This window comes from Photinus pyralis, unplaced genomic scaffold (assembly GCF_008802855.1).
Source record: "Photinus pyralis isolate 1611_PpyrPB1 unplaced genomic scaffold, Ppyr1.3 Ppyr1.4_LG7, whole genome shotgun sequence".
Classification (NCBI taxonomy): Eukaryota; Metazoa; Arthropoda; class Insecta; order Coleoptera; family Lampyridae; genus Photinus; species Photinus pyralis.
In genome coordinates, this window is record NW_022170738.1 from 30,986,573 (window position 1) to 31,002,881 (window position 16,309).

Sequence of the window (16,309 nt, forward strand, 5' to 3'; positions counted from 1 at the left end):
TTATAAGTTATAACTATTCAATGTTAGTAGTCAAATTAGACCTAAAAAATAAAAATGATAAATGATTACAAAAAAGTCTGATAGAAGGTTTTATTTTCAGACTTGTTTAAATTGTAAAGAGAGAGAAAAAACTAATGCTGGGGCTACACCTGCAGTTTTAGAGCGTAATCTGGGCGGTATAATTCCTCCTAGCGCGACACGCTTGGCGCTAAAAAGTAGAAATACTGGAAGCTGGACAGTACCATTGAAACAATGACAGTACATACAGAACAGAGTATGTAAAGTTGCCTATTGTCAATCGCCAAATTTGGCCATTTGTAATATCACAGACAACATATACTACAGACGGTCAATGCAATGCTGTAGAAATAAACGCAACACCTAATAGAGTACGGTTAGTGTGTTGTCTATGAGGCGCCGTTTGGGTCAAAATTAAACTTTGCACATGATAAATATTATTCCATATTATATATAAAATTTTGCATGCGATATAAAATATTTGTAGTTTGGTGAAATGGCGCGATATAATGAGGGCGCTAGTACTAGCGCGCAGGACGTAAACAAAACACAGTTCCCGCGACTTTCAGTGATCAGCTGTTTCGTAATTTCGTGGTGCACGTTAACGTTATATTTTCAAATAGGAAGTTTGCAGGACAATGCTTTAATAATTCATGATTAAAATATGTTGTATGTGCTAATTGTTGTTACCTATGAAACTATCGTACATTCGTACACAAAAGTAATTTGATTGATTTGATTGTCAGTAGATTTTAAATGTGAACAGTGTGATAACGTAACTATAATTCTAATTTTGCAAGGCCTGTAAAAAATACCACCTTATCTAAAGTTTTATTTAAATAAATACAAGCTGTACCATTATTAGTCATTTATGAAAATTGTACCTAGGTATAGTATCTACCTATCTATTTATATCAATATATACCTCTTGGTAATGAGCTGATTGCAAAATGTGTGTGTGTGTGTGTGTGTGTGTGTGTTACAAAATGAGTAACATGGTGACAATTTGGAGTTGTTTGCTTTTATTAAACATACATATATAAACCTACAAAAATTCGCCAACTTTTAGGTTACAAAGGTTATGCCATGCACACTGAATCAAGGTAATCTAAGCACTTGATCCAATTTTCGAATAGATCTGGTAAAATGGTGCTATAGTACAATTTTCGTAAATGCACTGATCTGATTGGTTGCTTGGTTTGGTTTGGTAATTATCAAAATAAGATCTCAAGCCTAGTTCTTTCAACCAACTAGTACAAAAGATGAATATTGCCGAATATTTTGAAGATTTCATATCTGATTATGAAAAATGCTACCGACAACAGTATGACCAAGATATTAGGCTTGTGGACGAATATATATTGATTCTTGAAAATCATCATTTCGTATTAAACGCATTGTCGGAAAATGTTCAAAATGAACCAGTAAAAGAGAAACTTGATCAAATGCAAATGGCAGTATGGAGTCTGTATTCCAAATTAGAAACTTTATTTGAAGGTTAGTGCCTACGAAATTATGGGGCCTGTACACTTTCAATACTATTGACAATAATCTTAATTCAATATTGTCAAACCATTCGATATTGATGGCTAGATTTCAAAATTTCTAGATTTAAATTCCCTTCCCCAAACCATCAATATAAGTACCTACTGAGGAGGAAAATATTATCAATTGACAATTATATAAAATATTGTCAGTAATATTGCTTGAGTACTGTCCGCTTTAGATCTTCTATAAAATTCCATATTTACTCAGTAATTTTTATTCAACATCTCAGACAGGCCAAGTAGTGACCCTCAACACACACGTTATACACCAACAAGTGTACGAAATGGCAGTGTTGGGAGACCAAAAGTTGGTATAACTTCTGAGCAAATATCTCTCTTGCGAAACGGAGGTTGTACATGGACGGACATTAGCCGTATGATGGGAATATCCCGAAGATCTCTATACAGATATAGAGAAATATTTAATTTAAACAAACGACTTATAGATGACGAGGAATTAAAGGCAACTATTCAGGAAATTCTAAGGCTAACTCCTGGTGCTGGAGAAGTGTACATTTTGGGATCTTTGAAGGGAAAAAATTGTGATGTGCCTAGATGGAGAGTTCGTGAGCATCTGAAGGAATTGGATGCAACAGGAAGAGCATTTAGAAAAAGAAAAACCATAACCAGAAGGATTTATCATGTAAAAGGGTCAAATTATTTATGGTGAGTTAAAGCAGAAATGCTTAGAACATTAGCTTTTATGATAATTAGAGGACTACATGCAGATTCAACATAGCAGGTTGATGTTATATGCACGTTCAGTGGCAGAAGTTTTTTTTCATCTAGCCAGGACTGTGGAACTATCAGTTCTGTATTGATCTAATTGCTGTCATCTATTCCTTGAATTATTGTAAAAGCATATTGATGATTTGTTGTACCTATTTGCAATAATGTGGGCTTTTTTATTTTATAGGCATATGGACTCCAATCACAAACTAGTCAGTTTCCGTTTTGTGTTCCATGGCTGCATAGATGGATATAGTCGTTTAATTATTTATTTGGAGTGCAAAGACAATAATAAAGCTAATACTGTTTTATCATTATTTGAAAATGGAACTGCAAAATATGGATTACCTAGCAGAGTGCGTGCAGATAGAGGAACAGAAAATGTGGAAGTGGCAAATTTTATGATTACCAGGAGAGGACTCAATCGAGGAAGCTTTATTACTGGAAGGAGCGTTCACAACCAAAGGATTGAACGTTTGTGGTCAGAAGTTAATAGAATTGTCTCAAAACAATTTAAGCAATTATTTTGGTATATGGAGGAAGAAAATTTGCTAGATGAACAAAATGAAATTGATCTCTTTTGTTTACATTATGTTTACTTACCACGAATACAACGTTCTTTACAAGAGTTTGTTAATCAATGGAATTTTCATAAGTTGAGTACTATGAAATCACATAGTCCTATACAATTGTGGAATACAAGTTATATAGAAGGTTGCAATTATTTATTGGAGGAAGACCCTAATTATCTGGAATGTGGAGAGTTATATGGTGTTGATGAAAGTGACCCACTTCCAACATTTGTAACAGAAAATAATGTTGTAGTTCCAGACTTTGATATCATACTGAGTCCTCAACACTTATCTGAAATTGAAAATGCAGTGCCTGATCCACTGATAGAGGATGGTTATTATGGAATAGCCCATTATATAACTGTTAAACAAATTATTCAAAATGCAATGGATAACCCTATGTAACTATGTTAGAAAATATGTGTAGTATGTTGTCCTAGTTGTTGTGTAACTTGTCGAAGCACTGTTGTATGATAAATAAAGGCTGAAAAATCTGATGTGGTGTGTCGTCTTCTAAATTGTGTCCTCTGTATAAAATGGATAATTCCATCAAACATGCATTGTGCTTGTTTAAAACTCATTAGTTACTTAACAGATTTGCCTCTGGTATGAATGATATTGTATTCCAAAGATCCCATTAAACTGCGTGTAATACAGGAGTAATACAAGCGAACATTGACCCACGTCAAACGAGTAGCAAGGAGACATCTTTTACATTGGTTTAAATGATGTATGCTTATTGCCTCAAGTCGCATGATTCTCACAAAAGTAAATATCCTTACCGTAATGTCATTTATTAGCCACCCAGATCACATTAATGGGGCTTTACGATAATTCAACTGGTTTAACCATGATGGTACGTTATTCTGTGTGGGGTGCCTGACTAGCCCTTAACCAGAAGTATGTGTCTAGGAGACACCTATCATATTTTGTTTGTTTACCTACAAGTACACAAGACATGATCATGAGCTCTGCGCCGTTCAGTATACCTTTGACCCTACATGTATTAGTGCCAATGTAGCTTTAGTTTGAGTAGATGCGTTTCAGTGCAATGGTGAGTTTAAAATAAAAGCGCAATGAAAAAATCGGACTAAGGTATACTGAGGAGTAAATGGCCCCGCCCCATCTCAAGACTCTTTCTTTGTTACAAGGAGGTACTGTGTGTAGGCAATCTGAAGGAAATATACCAAGGGTAACAATATTTATTTACTCTTTATGTTACATTAATCTATATATTGCCAAGGAACTTCCCTTGGGAACTTACAAAGTATTCTCTAAATTCTTCTCGTATTTCTCTTGCATTATTTGAGTAGTTATTACTGCCTTGTCCTAATCGTAATAAATGTTCTGTCTGCATTTCCTCATTTCTCCAACATCCATGAGTTATTTCACCATTTTCTAAATTTTCGAGGTCAAAACTACCTTCAGGAGCATAAGAGGTTCCAAAATATTTACGAGACAATAAATAATTATGTAAACAGAGCAGACGAGAAGAATAGGTTTCCTCAGTACTCTAAATACACTAGACATTATCCCAAAAAAGCATTTTCGACTATTCGTCGGGCTCATGAAAGGATATGGTTTCATGACATGTGGTTCCAACGGAAAAGCATCATCCGAGACACATAATTATCTTTCTGGAAGAGGGTTTTTTCTAGTCGGTTTGCTGCAGTTTCGATGTAATTCGAAATTCCACTAGCTCTGAAAACTCCCCCATCTGAAATTCTTCCATTGCAGCCAGCGGTGACAACGATGAATTTATAATCCGCATCAACAATATTGCCATCAATACAGAACTGTGCTGTCCTTTATAATTAACATAATAACATCTTTGAGTTTCTTCTTTCGATGATTCTTGTTCTTCGAGACTATAATTATTAGTTCGAGATCAAAATCATCCATGATCATATAAGTAATGATACTTCACTTGACTTTACATTAGTTATTCTACCGCTTTGACGGCGGCACTTTTCTTGTCGCATTTGTGACGTCACCCAACGTATTTTAACGGCCGCTAAAAGAAGGCACCGTTTTCGAGGAAATCGTAGCTTAATAAATCATCAGGCCACTGCGTGCCCATATGGGCAGGCAAAAGGGCTTTTGGCTGTACATGGGGATTTAATCTTCGGCTAGTATATTGACTTCAGACTGAAGGGATAAAGCTAATAGTACTGCACGGTGCGCTTATGTGGTGGCCTGCCATGCACAGGAAACACCTGAATAAAGCTACAGAGACTCACCTGTCTGGGAGTTACTGGACCATTGAAAACCACGCCAACTTTGACCATGGAGGCACTTCTGGGACTAAAGCCTCTACACTTAGCTGTGGAGGCGGAACCTTCCATATACGGCTGAAAGATTGGAGGGAGTGGAATGTCCCAAGCAGCCGTGGGCACGGATGGATCTGGGAGGAAACTCTCAAATCCAATCCCCTCCTCACATGAAAAGAGATGTGGTCCAGACTGTCTCGCATATGGTATACAGATGGATCCCAAACACAAGAGGGAAAGGGCATGGGTAATGATAATCGACCGAGAGCATAGCACCGTGTTTCAGGTAGAAATGATGGCCATCATGCAACCTATGCACAGGAAAACTTCAGTAGAGGGTACGAGCCCATGTGCAGAGGGAGATGAAACTACCGAGCATGGGACGCCTTGATCAGGGACAGACATCAGCTCCTTGGCGACAGGAGATGGTGAAGCAACTTAGGCTAAACAGGGTCCCATCTTTCATTGAAGAGAACAGGCTTTGAATCTAGCTGCGAGTTAACGAGGGTAAGCACAATGGGCCTCTGATGCGGCTAAGTGCTGCAAGACAGTACGAAAGTATAACTGAAAACCCGAGGTTCTACGGTATTCAATTATCAAGATATGTCGATTTACAAAAGGCGCCCGATCGAACGTATTGTACAAACGGCCGTTGTGCATGACTTGACAGATCAGTAGCTATTGGACTAAGGGATGCAGGAATAATACGATAGTACGCATATAATGCCGTAAACCCGCGGGAACCTCTACGGTATTCCGTTCCCGAGATCTCGATCGATTTATAAAAACTTAAGTGAAACTATAAGCTCCTTGTTTGAGAATCAAAAATGCGCTAAAAAAATTCAAATAATTGTTGTTTATTTCTGAATGGGGAGAATGGGGTTTTCATTCCGCATTGAAAATCTCAAAATATATCACAAAAATTCAAGTTACCATCGACAATTACCTTGGAAAGTGCTGAACCAACATGGCTCTCTGATAGCATGATTTGGAAAACAGACAAAGCTATAGGACTATAGATAAAGAAAGTATTTTGGTGTAAGATGTAACCAAAGGATTTTAGCTCACAACACCAAGAATCTGTCAGCTTGTTGTCATCACCCGACACCATATAGCGGTCCAGGTCATTGAACTCCACGGAAGGATGACTTATCCGATCCTCAAACAATACAAATTTATGGAGAAATTTTTATTAATTTTTAAGAGGCACTAGGATTACTTTTCGTAAACTTAATTTATTGATTATAGATACTATTCTAAAAATAATAATTGCACAATTGAATTCTTAATAAAAGTAATGGCCGTTTGCACCAACAAATTTAAGCTGGCCTTAGCTTAGGCGTAGCTTAAAATCCATGACAACGGTTATTGAAACAATGTTGTCATGGATCTTAAGCTACGCTTAGGGTAGGCTTGACTTAAATTTGTCAGTGCAAACGGCCATAAGAAACTTAGAAAACTAGGTAATATTACAAAACATTTTATGCAAATCCAAATTGCATGCCATTTAATATTGCATAATCCATATTACTCTTAAATTTTTCATATTCATTGCTTTTATAGGAAACTGGCAAATATAAAATTGGGACGCATGTATTTGCTTTTGGCCAGAGGAAGTCTTCGTTGTGCAAAAATTCTAATTTGGGTTGTCCGTCATAACCGAGTGGTGGAACCTTTTCAGAAGCCGTTGCAAAACATAGTACGTCTTCTAGAGTTGCTTGGGTTTCATTTTCTAAAAAAAACAGTTAAATGTAATACCAATTTATATTTTTTACCTTCACTATCGCATAAATAGTCATTCCAGAAAGTCAGTATTTTACACTCAATATTTCGGTTATTGCTTCCACTTTCGCTTAATTTTGTAGTGAAAATAGAAGAAACTTTATTAGCAGTGAGTTTAGAGTCGGTGTAGCACATTAACTCTTTAAATTCTTTAAAAACTTTCAATTTTTCTAAAAATCCTAATATGTTTAAGCCTTCCTTAAATTGTTCCAGGGCAGGCATGGTACGGTATATCAAGTAATGCTTTGGTGCACCTAAAAATATGCAAATTAATCTCAGAACAAGCAATACCACAAAAAACCCACATTCCAAAATGTTCTCTTTTTTAGTAAAATTGCTAATATTAGCAAATCCAGCAATGCTAAGAAAAGTACTGCTCCATACTGCTCGTTTTAGTTCTATTAGATTCGGTGCATTTTTAATATTTTCTAATTCTTCTTTTATTTCTGGGTTCATTATTTCATCAACACTCGGTTTAGTAGCTTCGATGCCGTTACTAATATAATTAAACAAAGTTTCTGATAAAAATTGGGGACCAGGTCCACCATGCATTAACGATAGCACTATCATTCTACCAGCTTCATAGTAGTGTCGATTATCTATATGTTCACTGCAAAGTGAAATATTTTTAGAATGTTCCGAGCCTTCAAACAATGTGCTATTTTTTAGATGTTTTAAGAGTAACCGGAACATTTCTCTAGTTGGTCCTCCCATGTCCACGGCCCCTTCTGACACATTGTCAATGTCCGTAAATAAGACTGATATTCTCTTGCAAGGAGAAAATTGCTTTCTTCTCACACCACGAATAAAGCAATTGAATATGTCTTCTCTAAAGACGTTAAATTGAAATGTTGTGTCCTGATCAATTTTGTTATGGAACTGCTTTAATGTGCTCAGCAACGTTTCTTCCGCAGTCTCTTCAATGGTTTTTTCTGCCACACTCCTTGCTATGGCCAGTGTAGTGTCATGCTCGAATATTTCATCAAAGGACTGTTCTACAATACTGGTGAAGTTATCAGGAGAATCAGCAGTTTGCTTAGGGCTTGTTTGTGGGCCCCCTTCAGTATCATCACAAAAACTCTGATAAAACTGTGTGTCTACCCCAGTGTCATCACAAAAAATAATATCATCTTCGAGAGAATGATGGTTCTCACTGACAAACAGTTGCACCCTATCACTTCTCTCATTGATTTCATTATCTCTAGTATGATCATCATCAATTGACGATAAACATCTAACATAAACAGTTTTTTGTGCAAATAAATGGCACATAACAGCACCATCTAAAACTGTTCCTTGCGCCAAATTTGGTTTCACTAATGTTCCACCGAATGGTATTAAAATTTCGAACTTTACATCACAACCATGTAATTTCTCTGCAAACAAAGTTGAAATATAATGCATAATCTCTTGTTCTGTCCATATTTTCTGAAATGTTGCAGCTGTTACACCATAACCTGAAATAGCAGTATGCCAATTTTTATTCAAGACATTAACACTAAGTGTAGGTACTTACCATTTGCATAAGCCCAACCTTTTTTCAATCCTGTTAATGTTCTCGTGCATTCTGGTTTGGTAAGAAGTATAACATCCCGTTTAAAATCTGATAATACCGTTGAATTGTGTTTAGGTTTTTTTCTTTTTTTGTGTCCTATTAGCTGGCTGTACAGCATTTGAAAGGTTTCTGCTAGGTACTTCCCTATCAGAGCCCCTTATAGATGGAAATAATCTCCGTAGCTCCTCCGCAGGTGAAGAGACAGGTATTCTTGTGGATGTTTGTAAGCTTGTTGCACTCGCTGTTGCATTATTAACCCTACTGGAAGAGGCGCTTTCAATCGAGGAGCGTAACTGGTCACGGAATTCAGTGCTCTGCAAAATCTCTGCCACTACATTCCGCAAATCTTGCGGTGTAGTCTGTACCTGTCCTGAGCTATTCATCTTTAATGTACGTGGCACAAAAACGAGTAATGAAGTTCAAAATTAGTCTTTCAGAGTTAAAATCTTTTCAAACTATCATTTAAATATCTTGCAAAATTGTATTTGTTGTTAGTTTTGTAATCACACTGGCCACATTTCAAATCTTTTGAAACCGAGCGCGGTACGCGGTGTTCTCAAATTACTTTTATGTACCTACGAGTTATACGACATTTGACACATACAAAATCTTTTGAAACGGAACTATTAACGCAGTGTATTGCAAACAGAAATTTGAACAATACAATACACGAATGGCGCGAACTAACGAAATTACGAAACAGCTGATCGTTGAAGTGCGCGTTGTATTGTTTAGTGAAGCGCAAAATGGTTACCACCATACGATTGTTTGAATATAAAAGTCCCTATGTGCACCAGCGCCCTCATTATAATGCGTCATTTCCCTAAAGTCCAATTTTTTTATATCACATGCAACATTTTATATATAGTACGGAATATTATATATCAGGCGGAAAGTTTAATTTTGGCCCAAACGGCGCCTCATAGTTGTCTACCTTGAAGCAGTCGAAATAATTTGTTGTAAAATGTGGTAGACGCACAGAAAACTGTTGTGTGTGGTAAAAGTGTGTAATAGATGGAGTCATTTTTGTAAAAATAAAATACATATACTCAAACCTTACTTCCTCGGCTTCAACGCCGGCCTTTACGTAGATAAGATAAGCGCTCACCGCTCACTTGTATAACATCATAAATTACATGAAAGAGGATACATTTTAATTCTTCATTTTTCGCTTTTCTAAACATTTAAAAAATTGATGGAGCGAATTTGGTTATACAAGGGCGGAAACTAAATTTAGCCTCCACATATAAAATTATGAGGTTGGACAAGGAGAGATTTTATTAGAATAATAAACATAATTTTTGTTTTTCCATAATAAATATATTATTATACCGGGTGGTGACTTGAACAACGCACCATAGGAATTGCAATAGTAATTTTTTCATTTCTGATTATTGACTTCTGTAATTATTTTAGAGAGAAAGTCTATTTAGGTTTTTTGTAGGGAAACAAATTACGAATCCATGCATACTATAGCTTTTAATTTTCTGAACTTTGAATTCCAGAAATTGGATAACTAAAAACTGGCGCTTTTAAGAAAATCAGTGGTGCCATGGCAATTTGAAATCAAACATGGCAAATGCAGGCACTTTTGTTTGATTTCCTAACTCCATGGAATTACCGACTTTATAAACGCGACAGTTTTTAATTTTTAAATTTTTACTGATTCTGAATTTATCAAATACGAAACAAGAGTATTTACCGATTCGTTTATATAATTCGAGGTAAATCTTTCACTCACGCCTTTGACGCTACCGACGAAGGCGACGACGGGCGACTTCACTTCAGCGCCCCCCAGAATTGGCGTCCAGGGCCTGGGCCCCCCCTCGCCCCTCCCCCTCGCACGGCCTTGCCTACCTATATGTATATGTGATATTTATTATAGCATGATCTGTGATAATAACATCACAAAATTTTTTGATTAGGGAAGGGAGCACTTAACGAACTTTATTTATTTTATGTCAATGTGTAGGGTCAACATAGTCCAGCCAATTAGCTCCAAAAGTATAAAGCCAACTGGATGTTGGCATTTCACACAACGAAACCAAGTGTATTCTAAGTAGTTCCCTGCCCGGATTCTCCCGGAACATATTGCTATATACACAAAAAAACCAAGAAAAAATGGAAAAATGCAGTTTTTTTCGCATTTGACTTCCAATTATCTCGTCAACTAATGCTCGAGCTCATAGAAATGAATTTGTTTCGAATAGAATTTTCAGTTGGTACAGAACCGTTCATTTTAAAATGTTATTGTTTTTTCTGGAAAAATACAAAAAAAGTAATCCCAAAAATTAACATTTGTTTTTGTTGATACGCCCTTCTCGATGCTTTGTCTTTCAAACTGGATGACTCCCAGAGCGTTTTCAATATTTTTATGGATGGTGGAACCGTAAAACAACCTATTCCAACAATTGTCTCTGTTGTCCCAATGAGTTTTGCAAATCGACGGACTGTGGAATTAGTTTAGTGGAAACCCCAGAAATAGAACAAGAAAGTAACTTTATAATAGGCCCTTGGCACTCTGTTTAATAAAAATCATCCCAACTGTATCTGATAGAAAAATCGATTCTAAACAAATCGTTCTCTTCATTTTTTCCGTAAGAGGAATAGTTAACGAGATACCTAATTAAGTTAAATGCGAAAAAACGTAATTTTTCCATTTTTTCTTCGTTTTCTTGTGTATAGCAATATGTTCCCGGAGTTTCCGGTCAGCTAGACTGTCATTTACGGATTCAGGGGATTTTTTGCATACAATACACATGGTTTCGTTGAGTGAAGTGACAACACACTAAACCGGCAGACAGTAATAGATACAAAACTATAAACCATCTCGAGGATCGCTATTAAAACTTTGGTTTGTGACAATTTTCGTAGGTAATTGCACAAGTGCATCAAAATTCTCTTTTAACAAATTATGAAAATAACCGAACGCAGTTTTTTACTGATAAGATATTTGAATAAACAAGTAAAAAGGTTTTCGCCCTAAGGCGAGTAACTTCAGCGCATTTTCCATAAATTGATCAATACTTCCCCAAATGCCATACCTATGTGCGCTACGTTTTTCATTACTAGATGCATATATGGTTAAAATGTTAAAGAAATATCTTCATAAATAAGGAAGTTGACACTTTACTGCGCAGTTGATATTGCGCGTCCTGCGCATGCGCTTATTAATCTGATATTTACAATATGCAATACGTTTGCTTTTACTATAAGTATCTTTGGTTAAAATTTCAAAGAAATATTTCCATAAATAAGAAAGTTTGCATTGCGCAGTCTGCGCATGCGCACATCTGATTTTTACTATATGCGATATATTTGCCTTTGCGCAGTTCAATCGTCAAGATTTTCTTTGACTCAGGTGCCAGAGCGATACGCTACCGAATGCAAAAAGAACGAACTAAATATCTTGAAAACTGTAGGACAGACGGACGGACAGAGAAAGTGGCTGCAGTAGCGCACCCAATTTCGTTGGAAAATGCGCTAAAAATTATCAGGTTTATTTTGATGCACGAGTGTAATTCGGGGGAATATTTCCCGAATAGACATTACAAACTCACCTTACCTATTTATCAAATTGTTAAGTGTATTCCCATGAAATGTGCAATTAGCGCAGGGCTCTTTCGTTTTCTACAATGCAATTACCGCCGTAATTGACCGATAATTGCACACCTCAAATGGGATTTATTACATGATGAGGCAAATATTCATTCGAAAATTGCTTATGTTTAGGTTTTCGTTACCCAAGTTAAATGAAGTTAAATTGCTGATTGCAAGATTTATTCCACAAACGGAGAGACAAGTAGGCAAGTAGAGTACGTAGGTATATAAAAAAACACGGAGATTACACTTTTTTTGAGAATTCGAAAAGTGGTGCAAGTTATATCGTTTCTTATGCACCCAAAGACAACGAGTAATACGGTAATTGCGAATATGAAGTGATAATTGCTTTGTATGTGTACCTGCAGTGTTGCCAAGTAGTAAATGACAGAAATCTGAGAATGGCCGCCTGGAAGTCACCAGAAGTCACTAGGTGGTGGAACAGGAAAGAAAGAAAGATAACGAAATTTTTTTGGTGATTTTTTTCTCCAAAATCTAGTGATTTCTAGTAACTTTTCACAACAAAACCACCAATTTTATTATTAAATAAGTATGCAACCAAACGTTCAACATTTGACAAATTCCCTAAAATCACATCATTAGGTTTAGGGGAATTTTTCGAAAGGAAGAAAATTTCCCTTATGTGACGGTGTTGTGCGTCCGTTTGTTCCTCGTATAACTCGAGAACGAAAAGAGACAGCGATGTCAAACCTTTACCAATCGATTTCTACAAGTTCAAGGATCAATGCTATTGAATATGAGCCGAATTAAAAGTCGCGTTTCCGAAAGCGACCTGCCAAAAAATTCCCCTACTGAAAATCGTATGCGATTCTTCGTATCTTGTTTCTTACATAACATAATAGGACTATTTACCTACTTCAGGAAATAGGACTTTTTAAATAAATGAATACAGACTTTTATTGAAAAAACGCGAACATTTCGAAAATTCACAAATTTATATATAATAGCATTGCGGTTTTTCTTGAAATCATCAGATAGTCTTCACATTTATGTTGAAAATCACTAGGTTTTAGACATGTCTGAATCGTGATGAAAAAGTCTGAAATTGATATTGAAATTCACCAGATCTAGTGACAAAATCACCAAATTGGCAACACTGTGTACCTGCAAAGATTATCAGCACTTCGCCCAGATGTAAATATGGGGATTTCTTGCGAGAGTGGGACAGCTTTCTAATAATAAAGTATCAATACTTCTTTCCCTAGACAATTTGCAAAACCATTCCAAAATAAGAAATCTGTAGAAGAACCAACACATTGTTGTATGCGCTAATAGATGGAGCAAAATAGAGGGATAGCAGGTTTTTAAATAAGGGGACATGTGAAACAAAACTTGGCGTGCTTTTTCCCCTTAAGGCTGGACAGTACATACAGAACGGAGTATGTAAAGTTGCCTATTGTCAATCCCCAAATTTGGTTATTTATAATATTAATTTGTGTTCGATGGTAAAAACATAAACTTAGTACAATTATAATGCACATTTTCTATCTGTATAAAACCAGCCACGCGGCGGAAGCTATATTTTCGCGCTTTTTAGAAAAACTTTTAAGTTGTTTTTCCAAGATAACTTATCTATAAATGAAGTTGGAACAATTTCCAAAATTAAGATACGTTCGTAAACTTAATATCTAGGCAATAACGCCAGGAAAATTTATTTCCTTTTTTCTTTTCCAAAATATGACACCCTAACAGCCCTCGACGTTGCCCTTAAAAAAAAGATTATTTTAAAACATTTTAGTAAACCCCGGCATTATTGTCTAGCTAAAGCATTCACCTTTCACAGGAATATTCGACCCCTTCTTCAACTTCACTCAGAATTAAGATATCGTGGAACGTAATCACGCGTTTTCGGGCAACGGAACGGGTGTACTGTCCAGCCTTAAGGTTTGGATTTAGAGAGTATAGGCAACTAGTGATGCACATGTAATGCAATGGGGCGTGCATTGCCTCTGAACTTCATTCACCATTCCATAAGCAAGGGGTGTATATGATCGGAAAAATATGCATTAGGTAGATAGATGTACAGAGCATAGTTTCCATACAATATAAACTGATATTTTGTCCACTAATATATGTTTAAAAAATCCAGAAAACATGCGTCAAAAGAGTTCATAGTTTAGGAATTAATTGCAAAAATTAGGGAGCATTTTAAGCAATACGAATGTATGGGATCGGTAGCGTGAATACTTATCTATATTTTGGCAATTCATGTGAAGCTCAAAAGTTTTCATAAAAAAAGTGGTGAATGAAGTTCTGAAAAATGGGCATGTAAACTGGAGAAATGGAAATAAACTACGCAGCTGTGACTAATATCGCGGTCAACAGTGTAGCTTCTTTCTCACAGAGGGTGCCACCAAGAGTTTTAGGAAGTCAGTAAAAAATACGATAAAGATATGAAATAGGTAAGCGCTTTTATCTTGCGATGGAGTTGTTCTTACTTTTTAACTAGGCTAGTACTAGTACTGTGTAATGGGGATAATAAAAGACCAAAAATTTAAGAGCAAAAAAAACTAGCAGGCTATGTAAGTTGCCTATGCTAAATCATTTAGCGATTCTCTTTCAAGGTTGAACAGAGCGTGAGTGTAATAGAATTTGCTGACAGCAAGAAAAAGATCGTTCACTGGTATATTATTATTTTGTCAACTACTTGCTTTGAAATTTATTTGGTTTCTCTTTCCTATTCATTGTAAAAGGTACCTCCTCTGCCTATCGTTTTATGAAATAAATAATAGAAATGGGGATAGGTAACATTCCTTTACAACAAATATCAAAATTATACGTAATTTTTAGAACAAAGGGCTGTTGTATATTGTTGTTGATGTCTGGCAAGATGCGACCTTGTGTGGGTGTTTATTTGTAATGCGATTTGTTTGACCGTCTTCCCTATTCTTTAGCTTTGCTGATTGCAGATTAAAATACCGTAATTTATAATCCATACCTTGTTGCAAATTAAATTTTTTGAACTTCAATAGTTCCATTGAATAAAGCTCTTTATTCAATGATAGTACCTATTACCACAGACAACATATACTATATATATAGTATATGTTGTCTGTGCTATTACATATTAGCATTGAATAATAAATCTGATTTATTATTCAATGATATTAGTATTAGTTTAGTCAGTTTAGTGTAATGTGTAATAATTGACCTATACAGGGTGATTCAAATTCAAAGGCCACCATGGGGATCTCGGGAACTGTAAGAGATAGGTAGAGGTAGTTTACATTTGACAAAGTTACCCTTGATGGTAACATCATCTATTTTTAATAAGAAATAACATTAATTTGTAAAAACACAAGAAACTACTTACGTACGTTACTTAAGACAAAGGCAAAAAAGATATTTTACAAGCATTAAAAAAATTGATGTGTACATTTTTGAAATCAGAAAAAAATTCTCTATCAAATGACACAAAAAGTAAAAAATTACTTCCATAAGAAACAAAGTTGATGATAGTTAACCGGAGACGAAACGTCAAACTTCAAATTTAAAAGTAGCATCTTGTAGAGGGAAAAAAGTGGCCATAATAATGTGTCATTTATTATTAAATATCTTTGTAAACAACTACAATTAACTTCAGTAAAAAACAAAAACGATTTTCAAAATCTCGTTTTTTCCGGATATCTCCGAAAGTAGTCAGAATTTTCAGTTTCAAAACTGTTTTTGTTAAGCATCAAAATACACAACTTTGCCAAATTTAGCACCTACCTATCTCTTACAGTTCCCGAGATACCCATGGTGCAGTGCCGGATTTAGGGTTTCTGCCGCTGTGGGCAAACATTTTTTGCCGCCCTTGACATATCACTATATCACCATTATTACAAAGTGGGAAAAGTAAGGCATTCATTGGTTATATTTGCAATGCAATGAATGTACTAACAGATTTTATTTTTGCTTCATTTCATTTACCGATTCACCGTTTACCTAAAAAATTTGAACGCATTTTAATTTTTATGTTTTTCTCCAAATTTGCCGCCCTTACAATTTTGCCGCTGTGGGCAATCGCCCACGTTTGCCCCTTATATAAATACGGCACTGCCATGGTGGCCCTCGAATTTGAATCAGCCTGTATATTACTAATTTACAAAGGACCATCCCTCGAATGTAAGACATGGGGAACAAATGTATATTTAGGTATAAACGGCTAAAAAATTAAAAAAAAATCGGTAGATATACCGCATGTCCCCGGATTGACCTTTACAAGAAGAAAAA

The 16,309-nt window shown here is 35.8% G+C and overlaps 2 protein-coding genes across 7 annotated transcripts; one reads left to right on the forward strand and one right to left on the reverse strand.

Annotated features, from left to right (window-relative positions):
- The first annotated feature begins 410 nt into the window (after positions 1 to 410).
- Positions 411 to 3,363, forward strand: LOC116176801. 6 transcript variants are annotated; one of them, XM_031495563.1, is made up of 4 exons: positions 411 to 911; positions 1,088 to 1,515; positions 1,796 to 2,231; positions 2,482 to 3,363. In XM_031495563.1, the coding sequence occupies exons 2-4, from the start codon at positions 1,281 to 1,283 to the stop codon at positions 3,269 to 3,271; spliced, it is 1,461 nt and encodes a 486-aa protein (XP_031351423.1). In that variant the 5' UTR covers positions 411 to 911; positions 1,088 to 1,280; the 3' UTR covers positions 3,272 to 3,363. The 6 variants fall into 6 exon arrangements, with proteins under 6 accessions (XP_031351423.1, XP_031351427.1, XP_031351426.1 ...); XM_031495567.1 differs by having other exon boundaries at positions 411 to 822; positions 1,243 to 1,515; XM_031495566.1 differs by having other exon boundaries at positions 411 to 739.
- A 2,943-nt stretch (positions 3,364 to 6,306) lies between these two features.
- On the reverse strand, positions 6,307 to 9,394 carry LOC116176800 (G2/M phase-specific E3 ubiquitin-protein ligase-like). The gene is made up of 5 exons (XM_031495561.1): positions 8,839 to 9,394; positions 8,435 to 8,787; positions 7,224 to 8,375; positions 6,912 to 7,172; positions 6,307 to 6,868 (listed from the first exon to the last, which is right to left on the reverse strand). The coding sequence occupies exons 2-5, from the start codon at positions 8,589 to 8,591 to the stop codon at positions 6,618 to 6,620; spliced, it is 1,821 nt and encodes a 606-aa protein (XP_031351421.1). The 5' UTR covers positions 8,592 to 8,787; positions 8,839 to 9,394; the 3' UTR covers positions 6,307 to 6,617.
- Between the last annotated feature and the right edge of the window lie 6,915 nt (positions 9,395 to 16,309).

Coding starts and splice junctions, on each gene's coding strand:
- LOC116176800 (XM_031495561.1), bottom strand. CDS start 8,591: ATGCTGTACAGCCAGCTAATAGGACACAAAAAAAGAAAAAAACCTAAA. Junction 7,173..7,223: donor AAAAGAGAACATTTTGGAAT/GTGGGTTTTTTG, acceptor GCATATTTTTAG/GTGCACCAAAGCATTACTTG. Junction 6,869..6,911: donor CTATTTATGCGATAGTGAAG/GTAAAAAATATA, acceptor TGTTTTTTTTAG/AAAATGAAACCCAAGCAACT.
- LOC116176801 (XM_031495562.1), top strand. CDS start 683: ATGTTGTATGTGCTAATTGTTGTTACCTATGAAACTATCGTACATTCG. Junction 740..1,250: donor TCGTACATTCGTACACAAAA/GTAATTTGATTG, acceptor TAAGATCTCAAG/CCTAGTTCTTTCAACCAACT. Junction 1,516..1,795: donor ATTAGAAACTTTATTTGAAG/GTTAGTGCCTAC, acceptor TCAACATCTCAG/ACAGGCCAAGTAGTGACCCT.